Source organism: Vipera ursinii (genome assembly GCF_947247035.1).
Source record: "Vipera ursinii genome assembly, chromosome: 15".
Taxonomy (NCBI): Eukaryota; Metazoa; Chordata; class Lepidosauria; order Squamata; family Viperidae; genus Vipera; species Vipera ursinii.
Genome location: NC_139528.1, coordinates 1,095,470 through 1,117,431, shown reverse-complemented (window position 1 = coordinate 1,117,431; position 21,962 = coordinate 1,095,470). Strand labels below are relative to the sequence as shown.

The 21,962-nt window shown below is 48.5% G+C and overlaps 2 protein-coding genes across 5 annotated transcripts in view; both read left to right on the top strand.

The window, feature by feature from the left end:
* Positions 1–7,028, top strand: part of S100A10 (S100 calcium binding protein A10) — a 7,104-nt gene extending 76 nt beyond the window's left edge. The window contains exons 1-3 of the mRNA XM_083374638.1: positions 1–31; positions 5,488–5,650; positions 6,512–7,028. The exon at positions 1–31 is cut by the window's left edge and continues 76 nt beyond it. Of these exons, the coding sequence (XP_083230764.1) occupies positions 5,519–5,650; positions 6,512–6,676 (297 nt within the window). The 5' untranslated portion in view covers positions 1–31; positions 5,488–5,518 and the 3' untranslated portion in view covers positions 6,677–7,028. The remainder of the gene's footprint in view (positions 32–5,487; positions 5,651–6,511) is intronic.
* A 2,518-nt stretch (positions 7,029–9,546) lies between these two features.
* On the top strand, positions 9,547–21,786 carry LOC310647399 (acyl-coenzyme A thioesterase THEM4-like). Of its 4 annotated transcripts, XM_083374634.1 has the most exons (8): positions 9,547–9,641; positions 10,719–10,939; positions 11,583–11,742; positions 12,632–12,794; positions 13,542–13,652; positions 13,773–13,897; positions 14,111–16,335; positions 16,479–16,626. In XM_083374634.1, the coding sequence occupies exons 2-7, from the start codon at positions 10,808–10,810 to the stop codon at positions 14,176–14,178; spliced, it is 759 nt and encodes a 252-aa protein (XP_083230760.1). In that variant the 5' UTR covers positions 9,547–9,641; positions 10,719–10,807; the 3' UTR covers positions 14,179–16,335; positions 16,479–16,626. The 4 variants fall into 4 exon arrangements, with proteins under 4 accessions (XP_083230760.1, XP_083230762.1, XP_083230763.1 ...); XM_083374636.1 differs by lacking the exons at positions 9,547–9,641; positions 10,719–10,939; positions 11,583–11,742; ... (2 more) ...; positions 13,773–13,897; positions 16,479–16,626 and adding exons at positions 17,037–17,208; positions 18,461–18,565; positions 20,122–20,246; positions 20,846–21,786 and having other exon boundaries at positions 14,175–15,907; positions 16,203–16,335; XM_083374637.1 differs by lacking the exons at positions 9,547–9,641; positions 10,719–10,939; positions 11,583–11,742; ... (2 more) ...; positions 13,773–13,897; positions 16,479–16,626 and adding exons at positions 17,037–17,208; positions 18,461–18,565; positions 20,122–20,246; positions 20,846–21,785 and having other exon boundaries at positions 14,175–15,907; positions 16,206–16,335.
* Positions 21,787–21,962: the final 176 nt, after the last annotated feature.

The following is a 21,962-nucleotide window of genomic DNA, read 5'->3' as shown; positions in this document are numbered from 1 at the left end:
CAGCCGTTGCTCCCGGCTGCTCGCTCACCGGGTGAGTCTCTCCGCTGCGCCGCGCGTAACAGGGCGCGCGTAAAAGCGCGGCGCGCGTAAAAGTGGGGCGCTGCTGCTGCACCGGGGAGCCCCCCTGGAAAAGAATCGGCTGTGCCTTCTGGGTCCTGAAACACAAGTGTGTGTGTGGGGGGGGGTAGTGTCTCCCCTCTGGGGAGGGGAGGAGGAGGAGGCATGGATAGAGAGGTGGGGGTCTTTTTGCAGGAACTTGGGGAGAAGTGGGGAACCGGCGCCGGGGCTCGGAGAAGCCGCGTTTCTGGCTCAGGGTGTGGCCCCCGGCGGGGGGGGGGCACTGCGTACGTGTGTGCCCGGCTGTCCTGATGAAACACCGGCCCGAGGAGGGGGGGGGTGTTCCGCTTTGTGCCCAACGCTGCCAAGCTATTTGGGGTGGGCTGGGGGGGTCTCTCCATTTTTGAAAGGCGTTTTTCTTTGGTGGGGCCGGAGCGGGGGAATGAATGCCACCCTGCGTTGGGCAAACGGGAGTGCTCTCGTCCCCCCCCCCGCCCCAAAACGTTGGCCAACAGCCGGAGGCGAAATCCTGCAGAGACCTCTGTTTCTACTAGAAAGGCCCTTAAAGTTTTTCGCCCTCCCCGGGAACGGTTACAGAGGGAGCTCTCCCCGAGTTGCAGAGGAGGTGTACAGTAGACAAGATGCTAGTCCTCAGTGTTCCTAAGGGAAACAGAAGTGCCAGGTGTTCACCGAGTTGGAACCCCCCCCCCCGCCCAAAAAAAAAAAAACTGGGCTTTTGAGGCTCCAATTATGAAGCTCAATTACGAATTTCTCCTCTGCGTCGGGCCCCTCCCCACCCCCAATTTTTTACGTTGCAAGGGACTTAAATTCCTCTTCTCCTTTTCTTTTTTGCTGGTTGAATTTGGGCGTGGAGTGGTGGGGGGGCGGGGGGGAAGTATTTTGGGGCTGAAAACTCCGCGCTTTTTTTTTCCCCCTTCCCAAACATCTTCCTTGCATTTTCCCTGCTGCAACAATTTTAGCTTCTGGATTTTTTTTTTATTTTTATTTTTAATCCGCTTGCCCAATTTCCAAAGTTGTTGATAGCAAGATTTGGGGAATCGAAGGATTGCCTGAGTTTTGGGGTGTGGGGAGGAGGCTGGTTTTGAAGTTCCTGCTGTGATCTGATGGAAGGAAGGGGAGGGGGGGCTCACCCAGAGGTGGCTGGTAAAACTATCAAGTTGAAAGCTTTTTTTGTGGGGGGGGGAGAACAGGAAACAGGAGGTGAATTGCAGCCAACACATGGGCGAAACCAGATAGAACGTGTGAACGGGAGGGTGTTTCTGTCTTCAGACTTTCCCTGACCTACATAATAAAATGGCTTAAGGCCAGATCAGTCAGCTGAGAGGCCCCCTCCAACTGGGGTGACCCAGCCCTGTTCCCCCCCCTCCCCATTTTAGAAAACGGGTTGGGTGTTAGCTTGGAAGACCTCAGAAAGTGACTCTGTGTCGCATTTTCTTTGGCAAGGGTGTTTTTTTTTTGGCTCCATCTGGGGGTGGGGGGCTGAGAGGCCCCAAATTCCAGACTTAAAAGCAGCGAGCTGAAACTGCTTCTGGGAGCCAGCCTGCAGTTTTCCATCCGGGGTTCTCAAGAGGTAGACTGCCTCTGGACGGGGAGGTTCCATCCGGGGTTGCCACGCCTTGCTAGATCCGGGCTCCAGCTTTCCGTGGGGGTTCCTAGAGGCAGACTGCCCCTATGCATGGAGGTTTCATCTCTGGTGGCTACGCCTTGCCAGAGGCGTTCTCCGGTTTTTCTTGGGGATTCCTCGAGGTAGACTGCCTCTAGGTATGGAGGTTCCACCTTAGGTTGCCACGCCTTGCTAGATCAAGCTGCTACTTTCCCTTGCAGCTGGCTCCCCCAGTTGGGGGCTGTAAGATAGACTGCCTATTCATGGAGACACCCCTGAACTGTCCAACTTTGGCAGAGGTGGTCCAGGAATTTTATTTCCACTCTGTGCTCTTTCAGAAGCCATTTGAGCTCATGGCTTATGGCAACATCTAGTGGCCATGAGTTCCCCCAACCAGCTGAAAATCCCACCCTAGGCTTAATATTGTTTGGGAACTGTGAAACGTATCCCTCACCCTAGACTGCAAGTAGAAAACAGAAAAATTAAATTCCATTTATACTATGCCTTGCTTTCTGCAGCCATGCCCCCAAAAAAATGCTGGGTTAAGTTTTGACACTTTTCTAGAATTTGCCCAGTGCGAGGGTTAGACTGGATGACCTCTAAAGTGCCTTCAAAGGCTGACTCAGGGTGGAATCTACCTGGGACAGAGGTCAGCAGGGCACCAAACCTAACCAAGTGGTCTTTGGAAAATGGGACAGTCCCTAAAAATCAACAGGACTCGGTTGATGCCAAGCAAGGAGAATATTTAGCTGAATATTATGCATGCTTGGTTGGTACGCCTGACGTTCAGCTGGAAAACGTCGAAAAGCTACGGCTATTTATTCAGCAAGGGAGAGATCTTGGCGCCTGATCTCTTGACAAACAATCTTGGAGTCTTTTAGGATCAATAGCACCCAATTCAACCCAAAGGTTAATAATCAGCAGCAGTTTTGCAGGCTGCCGGTTTGAGATAATTCATTGGGGGTGGGGGGGAAACTCTGGGTTTAGCTGCTGGATTCAGCTGCTCGGACAGACCGCCCAGCCCCATCCCTCTCCAGATCTATTGATTTATTTATAATATTGCCTTCAATGTTTGCTTGACTGCCTCTATTCAGCCAACTGGTCCTCAGGAGGCTCGCAGACCCGCAGTAGTCCCCCCCCTCTCTCTCTCCCCCCCCCCTTGGTTGGGCTTCGCAAGATGTCCTTGGAGAGGCTGGCTGTTTAGAAATATTGCCCGTCTCCAGGGCTTGGCTAGAATGCACGTCTGGCAAGGCAGACCTCTGAGTTTCTGGGTAGGAAACCGCCACACCCAGCTTGGAAAAACCGTCACTCCAGGCCAAAGGAGACTCCATTACAATCCCATCGGGGGTGGAAAGTCTTGTGGAGGAGGTGGAGAAGCCCCCCAATTCGCTTGCCCGAGAGATGCAAACCACAATCCCCCTGGCTTCTCTCTCTTTCCCCCCTTGCAAAGTTTCATTCAATAAAACAGCAGCTCCGAGGGCCGAAAAGTACGAACGGAGTTGGGGACACACCCAGGGCTGGCAGGAAAATACTGCTGGGATTGCAGCAGAGGCACAGCGCCCAAATTACTCAAGCTTTGCTTACTCATTGCAGCAACCAGGAGGGGACATCTCCCCACACACACACACACACACACACACACACACACACACACACACCCCAAGCCCTTTCAAAGCCAGCTTCTGCAAAGGGCACTCTGGAAGGAACACCCAGGAGTAAAAGAGCGGGATGTCTTTGTGGTGAAGCTCCGTTACTTCCCCTTGATTGTAAGGGTGCCAGGCTTTAATCTCGGGGCGGTTCTGCAGCCGTTCTGCAGCAAGAGGCTGGGGAAATTTAGGAGGTAGGGTGGGTCGAAGGAGAAAAAAAAATTGTATTAAAATAGCTCTCCTGAAAAATGAAGTTCTTGCCAGGGAGGAACTGGGCAGCGCAACCCCGTTTGAGAATGTTCTGGTCTTGCAAGGAAATTGTTTCCAACAACAGGACTAACTGGGTCCGTTTGCTGTCCTGGGGTGGCAAAAGTCTTGGCTGAAAAGGCTTCCCCCAGTTTAAAGCTGAAGTGATGGGACTGAAGCAAAGCCCCAAACGCTCTCCGGTGCAACCCTGCCTGGCTGTTGTTTTGCAAGGATCGGGGGGGGGCAGAGTGTGAACGTCTGCAAAAGAACAAGGTGTCGAACGCCAGCTCGGCGGATACACAGCAAAGGACTCAGAGTCGCAATGAATCAAACTTTCAAAATAATCAACATTTGTAAGAAATGTTGATTTGTAAGAAAGGTCTCTGGGAGGGGGGGGGGAAAACATCATTGCAATGAAATTCACCTCTAACTAAGATGCCCAGTTTAATTTAACCTGGCTGTGAGAGGTAAAATTATTTTTTCCAATATCCATCACTTTCCAGGTTGGTCCAAAACAGAGATCTGTGGACTTTCTTTCTTTCTTTCTCTTTCTTTCTTTCTTTCTTTCTTTCTTTCTTTCTTTCTTTCTTTCTTTCTTTCTTTCTTTCTTTCCTTCTTTCCTTCTTTCTTTCCTTCTTTCCTTCTTTCTTTCCTTCTTTCTTTCTTTCTTTCTTTTCCTTCCTTTTTTCCATTCCTTCCCTTCTCCCTCTCTTCTCTTTTTCTTTCTTTCCTTCTGTTCTTCCTCCATTTCTCTTTTTCTTTCTTTCTTTTTTTCTTTCTTTTTTCTTTCCTTCCTTCTTCCTTTTTCCTTCCTTCTCTCCCCCCTCCCTCCCTTTATCTCTTCCTTCATTTCTTTTTTTCTTTTCTTTCTCTCTCCTTTTTCCCATTTCATTTCTCCCAGGATTAGATGAAAACAGCCCAAGTTCCGCTTGGCAAGGGTGGCGCGCAGGGTGTGGGGTTCCACCGGACCTGCGTCTAACCAGAAAGGCCAGCCCTAAATTCTTCGCTGCGTTACTAGCAAGCAGTGAGTCACTTGTACTCATTCCTTTCTGCGTGGATCAGCCTCCCGGAGGGATGAGGAACGTGTGTCTGCCATTAGTCATCCAGTTGTGGGGTGTGTGTGTGTGTGTGTGTGTGTGTTGCAGCAGATGGCCTTTATCAAGAGGGCAGAGTCAGAGTGAGATTTGTGCGGCATAAAAGTTGGACTTTCTCCTGTCTGGAAGGGCCTTGCCAGCTTGGAAATGGGTGGATTCAATTCAAAATAGAGCTGGGAGGGACCTCAGAGGTCTTCTAGTCCAGCCCCCTGCTCAAGTCACGATCCCTTGAGCGCTCTCGGACAAATCTAAGGCTTGAGGGACCCCTCCTGCAGAAGTCCTCGGCTTACGACCACAGCCAAGCCCAAAATTTACCTCGCTAAGCGAGACATCGGTTAAGTGAAATTTGGCCCACTGACCACGGTGCAGTTTGTTTAAGTCAGGAACCCGGTTGTTAAGTGAATCTGGCTTCCCACGCTGACTTTGTGGGACGGTCGCCACAGAGGACCGCGTGACACCCCCCCCCCCCGGGGACACACTGCGACCGTCGTAAGTACGAGCCAGTTGCCAAGCCTCTGGATTCTGATCACATGACCACGGGGGAGGCTGCGATTAGGATTAGGATTTATTAAATTTATAGTGATGGCGGTTGAGTGTGAAAGCCGGCCCTAAGTGACTTCTTTCAGGGCCGTCGTAACTCCGGATGCTAAATGAAGCATCTTAAAGTCGAGGACTGCCCGTAAGGGTTGGGTTAGGGCTCCTGGGAGTTGCAAACACTCACAGCTGTGGCCCACGGAAGGCCTCGCATTCCGGACCAGATCCAGAAGGGGGAGAGATGACCCAGCAACCTTCTCTTTTTTCACACACACCCCTTCCTTAGACTCCGTTCGCCCCCTGAGACCCCCGCCAAGATGCCCTCCCAGCTGGAGCACGCCATGGAGACAGTCATGTTCACCTTCCACAAATTTGCCGGTGACAAGAACTACCTAACCAAAGAGGACCTGCGGCTGCTGATGGAAAAAGAGGTCCCAGGGTACATGGAGGTGAGTGAGGAGAAGGGATGTGGGGGTGGTGTCCCCCAGAGACCCCTTTCTGGGGAAGGAGTTGACCCCTGTGAAAGGAACCCTCCCTTTAAGACAACCTTTCTCCTCCTCCTCCTCCGTTATAACCCTCTCCTTGTTGTCCTCACGATGATCTCTTTGTCCTCCTTCTCGTCTTCTCCACCGTAATCATCTCCTTATCTTCTCTGTTGTGTCATTGGTCATTGGTTTCATCTTCCTTCTCGTCGTCTTCTCCATCGTGTTCATGGCATCTTGTCATAATCTCCATCGTGATCGTTGTCTCTTTCTCCATCGCGATCATCTCAACGTCTCCTCCTCCACCTTCTCCGTCACGATCCTCACATCTTCTGCTTCTCCTCATCTCCTCTGTCGTGATTGTCCTCTCCTCCGCTTCTCCTTCTCCACCATGGCCATCTCTTCAACCTCCTCATCTTCTCTTTCTCCGTCAAAACCATCCAATCCTCCTCCTCTATCGTGATCATCTCATCTTCTCATGACCATCTCCTCAACCTCCTCTCCTCTTCCTCCATCATAACCATCCCATCCTCCTCCATCATCATCACCACCACCTCATCCTCCATCTTCTCATCTCTTTCTAAATCATGACCATCTCTTCAACCTCCTCCTCCTCCTCTTCTCCATCACAATCATCTCATCTTCCATCTACTTATCTCCTCCTCCTTTATCATGACCATCTCCTCAACCTCCTCATTTTCTCCTCCTACTTCCCCATCATAATCCTCTCATCCTCCATCACGGTCATCTCCTCTGTCTCCTCGTCTCTTCCTTCTCAATCGTGACCATCTCCTCCTCCCTCCACCCTTGTTTCAAACCCATCTCTAGAATCAGAAGGACCCCATGGCCATCGACCGGATCATGAAGAACTTGGAGGAATGCCGGGATGGCAAAATCGGCTTCGAGGGCTACCTGTCCCTCTTTGCTGGCTTGACCAACGGCTGCAACGAGTATTACGTCAAGAAAATGAAGCCGACGGGGAAGAAGTTCTGAACCGGGCAGATCCAGCTGGCTCTTCCCAAGCACTGATGGCGCGTTTTGGCCCAGGGGGAGCTTCAACGGTGCCCGCCACGCCTGCCCGCTTCCCCACCCAAAGCCAGCTCCCTCCGCTTCAAAGTGGCACACGTTGTCCCAGGCCTGACCACCCGAGCTGACCACGTACAGGAGAAACTAACCCCGAATCGAAATTGTGAAAAACACACACGGACCGTCTTGTTTTCGCCAAAAAATACGCTTCCGTTTGCCCTTACGCTGTGTCCTAGGCACAGAAATAATTTTTTTTGTGTGTGTGTATTGGCGTGTCTGTTCTTTTATTATTACTGGGAATAAAACTCCAATAACTCTACAGGCTGTACTCCTCAATTTAGGACGGGTTGCTTAGTGGCCGTTCAAAGGTAAAACAGACCTCCCCCCTCCCAACCAGTATTGTAACAATCCTCTGGCATCCAAACCCTGATTGTGTGTCTCATCCTAGGTAGTTTCAAACATGGATGACCCATAAACAGTGCGGGAGAAAACAGAAGCTCCCTACTCTGAAAAATAATTTGGGGAAAGGTGCCTGGATCCGATCAGAATCGTTTTGATGGCGAGATTTGATTTATTTTTAATGGGGCAGCAGAGAGACTTTCAAAATAAATATCATTTGTTTTCCACCAGGATAAATAAATGGCTTTTGAGCTATCAACAGATCTTCTGCTGCTTTCCTTCCGATTAACGGTTTGAGGGCAGGATTTATTTTTATTTTTTTGTTTAATTGATTGATGGTCTCAAGACTGCCCAGCTCCGTAGTAAGGAAGCTTTTAGAAATGAAAATAGGGGCTGGAAGCCGAATGGGAGAGTTTGCCAATATGAAAACCGAAGTTTTTTCCTAATCTTGGGAGACTGTAAACACATGATTTTCCCAAGTCCGGGCAGGCTTTTGAAAGAGGATCAATTTTCTGGTGTTTTCTGGGTTGGGATGATTCATTCTCCTGCATGATTCCTGCCCTTGGGGCTTAGGCCAAAAATACTTAAGATTGCCAAGGCGATAAGAGAAAATTTGGACACACAGCAAAGCCATCCAATCCTCACTTGCTGGGCTTTGCAAAAATTTCCAGATGGGGGAGAAGGACTTGGAAATGCATCAAAACAAATAGCCCCCAGGGGACTTTCTCAAATCCTTTTACTTTGCTTTTTTTATTCCTTGCAATCTGAAAACAGGCTTCCGATTTGAACGCGAGTTGAAATGTTCTCCCAGCAAAAAGTCACATCATAAAATTGGGGTATTTATCGCCTCCTGTTTCGTGCCTAAAGGAAGGATAGATAGATAGATAGATAGATAGATAGATAGATAGATAGATAGATAGATAGATAGATAGATCCTGATAGAGCTGGTTGTGTTGTTCCAGGATACTTTGGAACACAATATCTTTTTAAAAAAATCAGTAGAAAATAACATTTGTTGTTGATTCAGGCGAGAGAGAATCCCAGATGACCGACAGCGGGAGACTTTTGTCCTATGAGATGTTGCATTTAGCTTTTGAAAAGGGGTAAGGGACCTTTTTTCCTTTAAAACACGGGCAAGCGGACCAACTCCCAGAATTCCCGGCTGGCATGCAAAGTAGAGATGCAAGCATTTCCCTCTGTTCTAGGAAGGTCTCTTTCATTAGTTAATGTGTTTCTCCTGTCCATTTCTGCTTTTTTTTTTAAATATATCCTTGCATGTAGAAAACCAGCGTGTCAGGAAATGGGTTAAAGCAGCTGGCTGAGAGGCTTGCTTTCCAGCTGCAGGGCCCAAACAGGCATGTGAGCTGAAAAGGAGGGGGTTTCTCTCATTAGCCCAGGTGTTTTTTTTCTGTCCCGTTTTTGCTGTTTTTTTTTTAAAAAAAATCCTTGCATGTGGAAAACCAGCATGTCAGGAATCGGTGGAGGCAGTTCCCTGAGAGGCTGGCTTTCCAGCTGCAGGGCTCTCTCCATTTTCCAATCATGCAAGGATAGGCCAACCTGCAAGGAAGCTCTTGGCACAAAATGTGCTTTGTGTTATTTTTTTTTCCCTTGCGTGATTCATGGGGGACAGTGCCAAGTGGCCATTAAGCCATGATTTAATGCTGGTTCTTTTCTGCCAGCAGCCTCTGGTCAGGTTTTGTCCGCCCTCTGCGGAGTCAGGCCCTCTCGATGCCAAGGCTGCGGCTTTCTGCCCTCCTGCAGAAGAAGAAAAAAATGCTCCGATTTCCTTAAAAAGCAGGGGCTGGTTTCCCTGGGGAACTCTGCACATGCTCAGGGGATGCCTTTCCCTTGGGAAAATGGGACTTTGCCCGTGCACACAAGCATTCAGGCGCCAGAATGGTCTTAAATGAGGGTTTGGGGCCTCTGAACGTGTGCAAAGTGCTCCAGCATGAGCAAGAAGCTTTTTTTTTCTTTTCTTTTCTTTTCTTTTTTTTTGCTCTGCAAAGGGGAGGGCGATTGACACTCCCCTGGGCCAATCAGAGAAGACGCTTGGATACGTAAGTGCGCGGATGAGTCAGGAATTAAGGTTTGATGAGCAAGGTCACGCCACACTAGATTGGCGTTCAGATTGTCCAATGGGAGGGGAGAAGCGCTTAGGTGAGGCTCGAGCTGGCGTGTCATTGGAGTGGCGCCTTGTTCGGCCGGACTGGCGCTTCTAAGACCCAATCCAAGGGAGCTTCAGAGGAACCGAGGAGGCGGGACAGCGGCTGATTGGATAGATCGCCTTGACTGACAGAGCCTCAGAAGGCCTGCGCGGAAGCGGGCGAATTCAAAACTGACACGGGGGCAAACGAGAAACCGTCGCAAGAACGCCGTGAGGCCACGCCTCTCCCGTGACGTCAGGAGCCGGCGACGCTTCCTCCCGGTCATTCTGCTCTCGGGAGGCGAGGGCGACGGAGGTGGGTCCTGCGCGGGGGTGGCTGGCCGGGTCGGAGGTCAAAGGTCACGCCGAGAGGAACGACAGCCCTGCGAGGTAGGCCTGCTGGGCTTCCCAACTGAGGGGGTCATTTAAATAATCCTTATTTTGCTGCCCGACCCGTAAATGAGGCAGGAATCCCTGAGGTTCCACGAGAGGCTCTGGGCTGCCTTGAAGAAGAAAAATAATTCTGGTTGCCTTTAACAGACACGAGTAGAAAAGAGGCAACAGCCGTAATGTGAGGATGTTTGCAGTTACGTATGCATGCGTGTATATAAATTAAGTAGAGATACGGAATCTATTCAACGACATACGCGTATATGGCGTATATATTGTGTTTGTAATTGTGTGTGTTTGTGTGTTTCTGCATATTTGCCAGCCTGAAATTATATATGTGTGTGTGTGTATACACACACATATACACACACGGTATGTATAGGAAATGTGTGTATATATGCAATTAAAAATCTAGAAGTGGGTCCTTCAAAAGGTTGCAAAGCCAGAGATCAGCTGCCCTCCAGGGCTGAAACAGGTGGGGAAGAATCAGGCTGCCCCAGCAATGAATAAATGGATGGATGGATAGATAGATAGATAAGAAAGATAGATAGATAGATAGATAGATGAGATAGATAGATAGATAGATAGATAGATAGATAGATAGATAGATAGATAGATAGATAGATGATAGATAGATGATAGATAGATAGATAGATATAAATGCATGTGTGTGCATACGTATATGTATATGTATAAATAAATATAACAGGACACTGGAAAAATGCTGAAGGTCAAAGCCAGCTGGCAATAGTTATGCCCTCCCGGCGCTCCTGTGTTGCTCAGTTGCTGACCAGGCTGCTCGACCTTCACCAGATACCCTCTGCCATTTTGGCTTAGGACAGGCCTCCCCTCCCCCAAACACTGCTGTGGCCCGGATAGATGAGCTTTGCAGTCCCCATCAGCTCACAAACACTGCATCTGGCCTATGGGCTGGGGAAGATGGTAGATGGAGTCTGTGACAACCCAGAAGCGGGGGGGGGGGGAGGCAGCAAAGTTGAGAGGTCTCCTTTTAGCAACCAGATTAAAGCTGCATCCGGGATAGTTGCGGTCAAACTGTTACCCACATTCTTTTGACAGAAGTAGCTCTGACATTTTCCTCTCTTGCGCTGTGGTTCCCTGTGGAGAAAGCGCTGGATTTTGCTGCCGAGGAGTGAATCGCACACGTCATGCTGCGAAACTGGGCCAGGCTGTGGAGGGGTCTCCCTTGCTTCGTGACCCCTAGAAAGGGGGTGCAGGACCCAATTTCCCCCATGGGGGTCCTCCACCGTGTCTCCCACAAAGTACAGGGAGATTCAGCAGTGAGTATCAAAAGAATTGGCAATCCGTCAATCCACCTTTTTCTTAACCAACCCGGAAAACATTTGCTGGTTTTGTTTTTGTTTTGTTTTTTTAGTTTCGGGTAATAACTTTGATTTGTGGTGCATGCTCTGGTTTTATCCGGTTCTCTGATGAACGCTGTAGCTTGTGGCACGCTTACTGCTAATCTGCATCGTGGCTTGTTTCCATTGGCTCTAGCGTAATGCATCAGGCTGGCTTACGTAGCTTCTAAACCAGGGGTGGGCAACTCCGGCCTGTTGACGACCTGTGGGTTTCAACTCCCAGAGTTCCTGAGCCAGATTGGAATTCTGGAACTCCCAGAATTCTGGGCTGGCTCAGGAATTCTGGGAGTTGAAGTCCACAGGTCGTTAAGGGGCCGGAGTTGCCCACCCCTGTTCTAAGCCATGTTCGGTGGGTGACACAAACTGATACCTCTTTTCCAAAAGATCAGAGCAGGTGAGCTTCAGAAATTTGAGGCCTGTTTTAAGTGGTTGAGTGTAAATCCCCCGGGCCACTGTTTTGCCTTCTGCAGTTAGTCGACTAACAAACCATGTTGGGGGTTGGACTCTAGTCAAGATCCCAATCTTATTGTTCCATGTTCTGATGTCTACTTTCTGTTTCCAGGCTTGGCAAAATGCAACAGAGAAAAGTAAAGATCGAGCTGTCCCCAATCCTAGCTGGAGCCAGGAAATGATGAAGCAGTTCAACCGATACATGGAGATGACGAAAGACGGCAGTTGGGAGAAGCTGCCCTCTTACAGGAGTATTTATGATCATCTTCCAGGCAAGCTCCTGCCTGCCATCCTGCAGCATTTCAACCTTTGCTTCCATCGGAAACGGGGCTAAAGTTTTGGTGACCCCGGAACATAATCCTAAATTCAATCGTTCTGAAGTTATGGGTAGCCAAAAAGAAATGTTGTTGGGTGTTCCTGTAATCAGTCAGTCTGACACATTCTGCCTGGTCGAGCTGAAGAGATCAGTTGTGGCAGATTTACACCATTTCCCTTCCCTTCGAAAAGGAGAGCAGAGAGCAGCAGGGCCTAATCCAGATTATTTTGGTCTCTCCCCACCTCACCCTCCAAATTTTACTCCCCGTGTTCTCTAAGCTGTCCCCTCTGTCAATAGGCTTTTACACCTTTAATCCGTCCACGCACAGGACTTTACTTAGAGGAATTTGTGGCAGGCGAATGAGCTATGATCAAAACAACAAAATTTAAAAAATGGAACATTTAGCCTTTGAGGCACAGCCTTCGTTTAATGACCATTTGAAATTAAAACCACATTGAAAAAAGTGACTTCAGCGGTGTTTCACACCTAGGACCGTTGTAGCATCTCCAGGGCCACCTGGTCAAAATTGAGACGCTTGCCAACTGACTCATATTTACAACGGTCACCTTGTCCCGGGGTCACGTGATCCCCCCTTTGGCGACCTTCCCGACAAGCGAACTCAATGTGGGAAGCCAAATGCACTTAACAGCCGTGTGACTAAACTGCAGGGATTCCCTGGCAAGAGAGGCCACTAAATGGGACAACATCGACTTAACAACCGCCTCTCTTAGCAGTTGAAATTTCGGGCTGGGTTATGGCTGCAAATACCGGGGATGAGCTCAATGTAGGTTCTTGTGGGCTGGGGTCTAACTCTGACCGAGGTTGCTTTTTTGCTGCCTCTGCAGAAGGATGCCGGGAGCAAGGATTGCAAAACGATAAACGCCGCCTCTTCCTCCGATGTATCACCGAGGAAGGCATGGGCTTTGAGTACGCCATGTTTCTGAACATTTCGCAGAGGAGGGTGGCGGCCGTCTTCCAAATAGGGCCCTACCTTGAAGGACCTACAGGGTAAGTCTTAAAAAAAGCAAAAAAAAAAATCCTGTTTGTAAAAAAAATTCATAATATTGCTAGAGAGATGATGCTTCAGGCTAAAATCCTGCACTCGGCTGTTTTGGGGGATAAATCGGTTGGGGGGAAATTGGACTTCCTCCCTAGTGGGGGGGAAAAAAAAAGACCTGGGCTTAAATTGAGGAGGCTGACATCATATCCTCTTCCTGTTCTGAAATTCTGACTCCATTCCCGAACGGGTATAGGTCAGGAGTCTCCAAGCTTGTTAACTTGTGGACTTCGACTCCCAGAATTCCCCAGCCAGCTGTGCAGTTAACGAGGTATAATAGCTGTGCTGAGTGGGGAATTCTGGGGGTTGAAGCCCACAAGTCTTAAAAGTTAACGGGGTTGGGCACCCCCGGAGTGGACGATTCCTGTAAAGCTGCGAGGTTTGTTTGCTCAACGATCCGATTGCGGCCCTTTAAATGACACAAAATGATTGTTTTATTCTTTTTAACATTGTAAGCTGCTCAAGGGTCACCTAGTAGTGAGGCGGGCAGCAAATAAATTTAATAAATATCCTTGTGGACCTCTTTGGAGCATAGAATCTGTGCAAAGAAGGTTGCCCAGCACAATTTAGCCTCCCCGACCTGTTTTTTTTTAACGGACGTAAATCCCCCTCTTCTCCTTTTCTCCCTTTTTGAGTTTGCAGATTCCCACTTTCCTCAAGCATTTGTTTTTAAGTTTTATTTTATTTTGCCTCTCAAGATACACCCACGGCGGTGCCATCGCCACTATCCTGGACACCACAGTAGGGGCCAGCGCCTTCTACATCACCCGCCGGGTGATGACCGCTAATCTCAACTTAAACTACAAGAGGTCAGTGCCTTAAGGGGTAAAAAAAAATATTGAGGATTGAATTGAATGCATTTGTTAAGGTTTGGAAGAAACAATCAGTCCAGGGTCTTGTACCAATTTGCGTGTTTCCCCCTCGTTCAGCCCCGTGGCCTTGGGCTCCGTGGTCTTGGTGGACAGCAGGGTGGACAAAGTTGAGGGCAAGAAGATCTTTGTGAGTGGCGAAATCCGGAGTGTGGATGAGCAGACCCTCCATGCAGAGGCCACTGGTAAGTATTTGCCTTCTCCAACCTGGAATTCTCCCCTCCCCGACTACAGTTCCCAGAATTCCAAGCAGCCTGGCTAAAAGCCCTCCCCTCCAGGTTTAAAGAAATGTAGATTAGAGGTAGCTATTCCGATTGCCTGATTCAATTTTCGGTAATACCCTATTTTCCTAGCCTGGTCATTTTTTTTCTCCCCGCTTTCTCCTCTATTTTTTGTAGGTCTCTTCATTGAACTGCCGCCCCCCTCTTCGCCCCAGAAAGAAACGCATCTTGACGGCTCCCTTTAACAGCCCACCTGGTTGCCTGAAGACCACCTTCCTCAGCCTTCTTACAAGCCACTCGGAGTTTCATCGGTCTCTCTCCAGCCACCTTTGCGCGACAGGCTGGAACAACAGCGTGCCAAAAAAGATGCAACCCACACCGGTTGGGCATGTCGTCATTTGTCAAGTGAGGTGGGAGGCCGTGAATCCAAAAAAAAAAACCAAACCATATTTCTTGCCGAAGTGTCACCTAATGGATCTGAGCTTCATGCCCTAATTCTAAAAACGGATGGGTGTTTTCTGGCTGTTTTCAAACTCGATCTCCCTTTCTTGCCCTTTCCGGGGTATTTATATTTCAGATGTGGTTCGTGTCTTCTTGGAGGCTAGCCTCCAAGCTGGCGGAGTCGAAGAAAATTGGATCAAGATTGGACTGTGGGGTCCTTGGGGCCTCTCTGAACTGGGTGGGTTTTCTTGCAGACGTTTCGTGACCCGACTAGGTAACATCGTCAGGTAAACCTCATTTCCTTCCAGTACTGATGGTGTTACCTAGCTGGGTCACGCAAGGTCTGCAAGAAAACCAGCCAGCTTGGAAGAGAACCAAGGACTGTGGTCAGGGAAATTTGATCCCTTGGGGATGCTAAGAAACAGATATTGTATTATTGTGTTTATCTGAAGCACTTTAGTTAGCTTATAAATGCCTTTTGGGACAGGGAATTCTGGACACAAAGAGTGCCTGTTAAATTCCTACCTCAGCCCAGCTTCCTGAGTGCCTTCTGGAAGACCTGTTGACACTTGTTAAACGTTACCCTGTTTTTACATCAGCGTTTTACATGTTGGTTTGACTAGGAGCCAGGAGATTGCAAATGAAAACGATAAATGTAACTACTCTTTACGTGTCTGCTTTATCTTTCGGAACCAATTTGTATATCTGCCTCTTCTTCCTGATTTTCCTGATGCCAGCTGGGAGCTAAGGAGAAAAATGGCCACAGGTCAGGGATGCAAAAAAAGACCATTTCCATATCCCTCGTGGAATAGAATGGAATGGAATAGGAATAGAATAGATGGAATGGAATGGAATAGAATAGAATAGAAATCTTTATTGTCACTTGAAATGTACACTAGTCAGTATACATTAAAAATGAAATTTTGTTGCATACGGTCATTCATTAATTTTAATTAATTCTCCCCTGGATGGAGAAATACTCTAAACGTAGTACATCATCTCCGCTTCCACCACGAGGCATCTCTTGTGAAACTGCTGACATTTTAAATACCAGCTGAGCAACAGCATGCAACTTGTTTCATCTCCTTGGTGAAAATATGCCCACGGATCTGGGATTAAGGCGAGATGATTATATCCAAATTCATCGTGGAAGGTCTTGGCTCACATCGTGGGGGTTGTGGGGGTGGGAATCATGAGCAAAGTTCTCAGGTCCTTCTGGTTTGAGGGTGTCTCTTCATTGGAAGGAAGAAGCTGTAGGCTTACTCCGATTGGTCCTGGGTGAAGTTCCTCCACTGCTGATTGAAGGAAGCAGCCGGTTAAAGGTGTTGGGAGCTGAGCTGTGCCCAAAGAAGGGCTCCTGAGAAGAAGACGCCGTTCTCCAGGGATCCGCGGGTCAAAATATCCAGAATGCAGAGTATTCTGAGGAGCGTCAACCAGGCAGTCAAAGGGATGGCCCCCAGGATTCCTGGTCTGGCAAGAAGGAAAGAACTCTTGGTACAGCCTCCTCCTCTGCTGCTGAGAAGGACATCCACAGTGAGTATTGGGGAGGGCTTAAAAGAGAGGGAGGACACCCTCCCCAAATAAACCTCTTTGTCCCTGGTTTTGGAGGACCACCCAAAAGGTTCTGAGATCCTAAGGAGATGCTGAAGGATCCAGAGAAGGTGGAGGCTGCTGCATCTAGAGAGGGCACTCCGAGCCTAAGAGACCTGATTTTTTGGGGGGGGGAGGGCAGAGATGATTGAAGGGCTGCAGATAACCCACCCCGGTGGCCTGCAGGGTCTTGTGGCCATGAGTGGGCTCCCTCATCGCAAGTGTCCTTTCCCAGCAGCAGCCCCACCAGTGTCTCAAGGACCTCGGTGTCCCCAACTCAAGTTGGAGCCCGGAGATGATGGGCCAGTTTCAGAAGTTCACCAAGTTGTCCGAGGACGGATCGTGGCAACGCATTCCGAGTTACATGACAGGTCAGTCTTTCCATCCCGCTCAAGACATTTCTTGGGTAGCCACCAAGGTGGGTCTTCCTTCTACAGCTGTCAGTTCGTTAGAAGATGGCACGTCCTCAAATCTGTCATCCCAAATTAGTTGACCCAGATCCTTCCCTCTGCAGGGTTGCTCAACCTCCTGACGGTGGGTGGAGTTCAGCTCTCCAGGTTTCCCCTCCCCGCAGCTGGACCTCTGGGCATTGGAAGTCCACCCGTCTGCAAGTTGGCCAGCTTGAGGAACACCACCATCAGATTGTAGGAGGAAAGTTCTGGCTGTCAACCACATCAAAACTGGAGTGAGGCCAATTTCCTAGACTTTGAAGGAAGATCTGACCGTCTGGAGTTGTGTTCCTCAACTTGGCAGCTTGAAGACGGGGGTCCCAAAGGAGCTTTTTCAGGAGGCAACTGGACCTCCTGGTTGCTGTTGCTTTTTGGAAGACGTTTCGCTCCTCATCCAAGAAGCTTCTTCAGCTCTGAGGGAATGGTGGGGGAGTGGAAGGATGTATACTACTTGCAGACCGAGCTGGTCCTTTGCACCTTGCAAGGCTCGTAAGATCAGAAGCGACACGTCTTCAAAAGGGGAAAAAAAACAAGGCAGTCCAGTTGGCTTCTTGAAAAAAAATCAAGTTTCCTTTGGGGTCCAACCCGGACTGATGTTGCTTTTTTTTTCCTTTCCTTTGTAGCTTCTGCAGAAGGGCACCAGAAGCCAGACTCACAAAATGGAGAACGCCGCCACTTTGTCCAAAGTATCGATGAGGAAGGCATGGGCTTTGAGCACGCCGTGTTTATGAACCCTTCGGAGAAGCGAGCGGTGACCCTCTTCCAACCAGGGCCCTATCTTGAAGGACCTGTAGGGTAAGCTTTAAAAAAAATAATCCAGTTTGTGTGTGTGTATATATATATATAAAGGGACGCAGTGGGTTAGGACGCTGAGCTTGTCGATCAGAAGGTCGGCAGTTTGGCGGGTCGAATCCCGAGTGCCGTGTAGCAGAGTGAGCGCCTGTTACTCGTCCCAGCTTCTGCCAACCTAGCAGTTCGAAAGCACGTAAAAATGCAAGTAGAAAAATAGGGACCACTCCGGTGGGAAGGTAAAAGCATTCCATGCGCCTTTGGCGTCTAGTCACGCCGGCCACATGACCACGGAGACGTCCTCGGACAAGCGCTGGCTCTTTGGCTTTGAAACGGAGATGAGCACCGGCCCCTAGAGTCGGAAACGACTAGCACGCGTGTGCGGTGGAACCTTTACCTTTACATATATATAAAGTTAACAAGGTTGGACACCCCTGATCTATACCCAAAGCAAGAAATTCGGACAAGGAGTCAGAATTTCAGAACAAGAAGAGGATGTGATGTCAGCCTCCTCAATTTAAGCCCAGGTCTTACTTTTCACTAGGAAGCCCCATTTCCCCCCAAACAATTGACCCCCAAGAAAAAGCCGAGTATTGCTGCGTCTCTCTAGCAATATTCCGAGATGGGTTTTGATATATATAAATCCTCTTCCTGTTCTGAAATTCTGACTCCTTGTCCGAATTTCTTGCTTTGGGTATAGATCAGGGGTGTCCAACCGACTTGGGGACTAACTCCCAGAATTCTCCAGCCAGCTGTGCACTTAACAAGGTCGCAGATCCCTGGTCTGTAGCTGTGCAGGCTGGGGGATTCTGGGAGTTGGTCCCCAAGTCTTAAAAGTTAACAAGGTTGGACACCCCTGATCTACACCCTTCCTGAAAGTGGCAAGGTTGAGTTGCTACCTGGCAACAGTTTGATCGCCGCCCTTTCCTAAGTTTGTTTATTTAATCCTATGGCACATTCCCACCATATTTCAGTAGAAAGGAACACGGGATTCAAAACACAAAACCCAGAATATAAACTATAAAATCTGAAATCTTAACAGGACGGTTGCAAACATGGATCTAGGTTACAAATATAAAATGTTTAGTTCATTTCTTGCAGCCGGGAGGGAAATCCTCTTGTTTTGACACTCTGTTACTCGGTGCCACTAAATGACGTTAAATGATTTGTTTTATTTTCAATGCCAATAAATGTGGTGCAATTTCCCATTTTGCTCAAGCGATTTGTTCTCCAGCTTTGTTCTGTTTTGCCCCTCAAGATTTGCCAACGGTGGTGCAATCATCACTATCGTGGAGCACACAGTGGGGGCTAGCATCGCCTCCATCAACGCGAGGGTCACTGGCATCAACATAAACTATAAGAGGTCAGTGCCTTAAAAAAAGAGAATTGGATTGAAAGAAGAAGAGTTGAGGTGGACAGTCTCGCTCTTCACGGCACCAATTGTGATGCGGTTGTTGTGTTGTTTTTCCTGTTTCGTTTCCTTTTGTCCCAAAGGGAATCTCTCAGCCTCCTTAACAAGTTTGGGGGGGGTGCGCGTGGGGGGAAGGCTGACCACCAAAGATACATTGTTGAGCGTTTGTATTTTTATAGTATTTGATTTGTAATGTCTCTAGATTCTGTATAGATTTCTCTCTTTAATAATTGTAAGCTGCCCCAGTTACCCTGTGATAAGATGGGCATCCTGGATGGATGGATGGATGAGAGAGAAAGAGAGAGAGAGAGAGAGAGAGAGAGAGATGTGGAAAAAACCCAGTGAAAAAGAGAAGAGACAGCAACACAAACCAATAATTCTTACTTTAAGATTCAGAGGTTTATTTTTCTAATAATTTGGAACGTAGCAAGCATAATAACACATCATCACGAACATTAATAACCCATTGCAAAGAGGACCAAACGGTTATAGCAAATTCCAAAAAGGACAGCTGTAGGCCAATGGCAAATCAATCAAGTCCAGTCCCAATCTTTTATACCTTTTCTCGTTCTAAGACTGTAGTCAGATGGTCTGCTGACCTCTTAGGGACCCCTTACGGACCCCCTGCTGAACTACTTTCCACATATACTGTATTTTCTGCTGAACATAACTTTCCACGTACGCCCGTGTACATTGCAGCCCACATCCATCAGCTACTTTCACTTCCCTATTTCTCCCACAGTTATAATACTCATGTTCCAAATATACATAGACCTACCGACTTTGCAATTTCATAATGCGCAAAGCTCAGTAGATTACAAAGAATACGTTCGTATTGTGAAATAGTATATAGTTCAAGTCAGAGCTTTGTTTTAAATCACTACTGTGGGGCCTCTCTCAGGTTTGCTCCAGCCTCATTTTGTTATATGGGGAGGGGGCTATATTTTCATCTCCCACAGATAGATCGATAGATAGAAGACAGACAGACAGAGAGATTGATATTAGCAAGATACAGATTAGAGATTATTACTACCTGTACACTTTTTCTGATTAATTCAAACTCAATTCTGAATAGATTTGGGGGCTACTGTCCTATTAGGACTTGCTTGATTTGATGGAATGGGATGGGATGGGATGGAATTAAAATAAGAATAGAATGGAATGGAATTAAAATAAGAGTGGAGTGGAGTGGAATAGAACAGAATAATAGAATAGAATTACCTTAATTGTCACTTTACCTGTACACTAATTGGCGTACATTAAAATGAAATTTCATTGCATGCAGCTCTCAAAAGGTAACCACCTCCAACAGACACTACTACATAAACATGACAAAAGATTGCGCATATAACCACATACATGCACACATGTAACACAGAGAAACAACGCCGTCTAGTTTCAATGTATACAGATAACACGGGGAAAAATTTTCATGTTCCACTTTAAAAGGGCGCCTGAGTGGCAGGGCGGGCCAGACCCCCACAACGTTCTTTCTCGCCCTCGCTCAGGCCCGTGGCGCTGGGCTCCGTGGTCTTGGTGGAGGCCCTGGTGGACAGAACCGAAGGCAGGAAGGTCTTTGTGAACTTTGAAGTCCGGAGTGTGGATGGGCAGACGCTTTATGCCCAGGGCATTGGTAAGTAGAGCTATTGCAGCTGGTCCTCGGCTTACGACCACAACAGAGCACACAATTTCTTTTGCTAAGGGGGTTTTGTCCCGCTTTACGACCTGCCTTGCCTCAGCTGTTAAGGGAGGGACACGGGATGTGAATCCGGCCTCCCCCTTTTGTCAGAAGGTCGCCAAAGGGGATCACGTGACCCGGGGGAATGCTGCGACCGTCATAAATACGAACCCCTTGCCAAGCGTCCAAATTTTGATCAGGTGACAATGGGGGATGCTGCAACCGTCGTAAGTGCAAAAAACGGTCGTAAGTCATCTTTTTTCCGCTGCCGTTGTAACTTTGAACGGTCATTAAATGAAGCGTTGTAAGACGAGGACTACCTGTACAGGGTCACTTCAACCTGCCTTCTCCAACCTGGCTCCCCCCCCCCCCCAAGACCACAACTCCCAGAATTCCAAGCAGCACAGCCAAAAGCCCTCTGGGTGTTGAGAAATATAGCGTAGGGGTGGCTATCCTGATTGCCTGCCTCAATTTTGGTAATATCCTATTTTTCCCGCCTCGGGACTGTCTAAATGGCACATTTTTTTTCCTTTCTTCCTTTCCTTTTTTTAAAGTTCTCTGCGTCAAAGTGCAGCCCCCCTCTTCACCCCAGAAAGAAGCGGATCCCAGCAGCTCCCCTTAACAGGCCACCTGGCTGCCCGAAGACCCAGCTCTTCGCCCCCCCTCCTCTTCCTCCTCTCCCCTGCGACAAGCCACTCTCAGAGTTTCATCACTGTCTCTCCAGCCAGCTTTGCACAACTGGGTGGAACAACAGCGTGTCAAAAAAGGCGACCCACACCGGTTTGGCGTGTCGTCATTTGTCAAGTGAGACAAGGGAGGGGACAGGCGTGAATCTTAAAAAAACTATTTTTTCTCGGATTGTCACCTGAAAGGTCTGACCTTCACGCCGTAGTTCTAAAACCTGACGGAGATTTTCTGACTGCTTTCGAACCCGGTCCCCCTTTCTTGGCCCTTTATTTTATGTTTTTATTTTTATTTTTTGGTCTTTCAAATGTGGCAATGTATTTTTCTTCAAGGCCGGCCTCCAAACGGGTGGAGTCGGAGAAAATTGGATCAGGATCGGACGGCGAGGTTCATTTGGCATGTTCTCTGGACTGGGGGGGGTTTGCAGACGTTGCGTGACCCGACTAGGTGACATCATCAGTGCTAGAAGAGAGGGGGGGATTTGTGGAGTGTTTTATAAAACTTTGCAAAGTCACCTGGCCTGAATCCACCTGTAGGATCTCCTGGGTTTGGTGGGGAGGATCTGATGGCATCTGGGAAGCTTTGGATATAGTTCAGCACTCTCTTTTTTTTTAATTGTATTGAAATTATAAAGGTAAAGGTTCCCCCGCACACGCGTGCTAGTCGTTTCCAACTCTAGGGGCCAGTGCTCATCTCCGTTTCAAAGCCGAAGAGTCAGCGCTTGTCCGAGGACGTCTCCGTGGTCACGTGGCCGGCATGACTAGACGCCAAAGGCGCACGGAACGCTGTTACCTTCCCACCGTGGTGGTCCCTATTTTTCTACTTGCATTTTTACGTGCTTTCGAACTGCTAGGTTGGCAGAAGCTGGGACGGGTAACAGGTGCTCACTCTGTTACGCGGCACTCGGGATTCGACCCGCCAAACTGCCGACCTTCCGATCGACAAGCTCAGCGTCCCAACCCACTGAGCCACCGCGTCCCTCCTGAA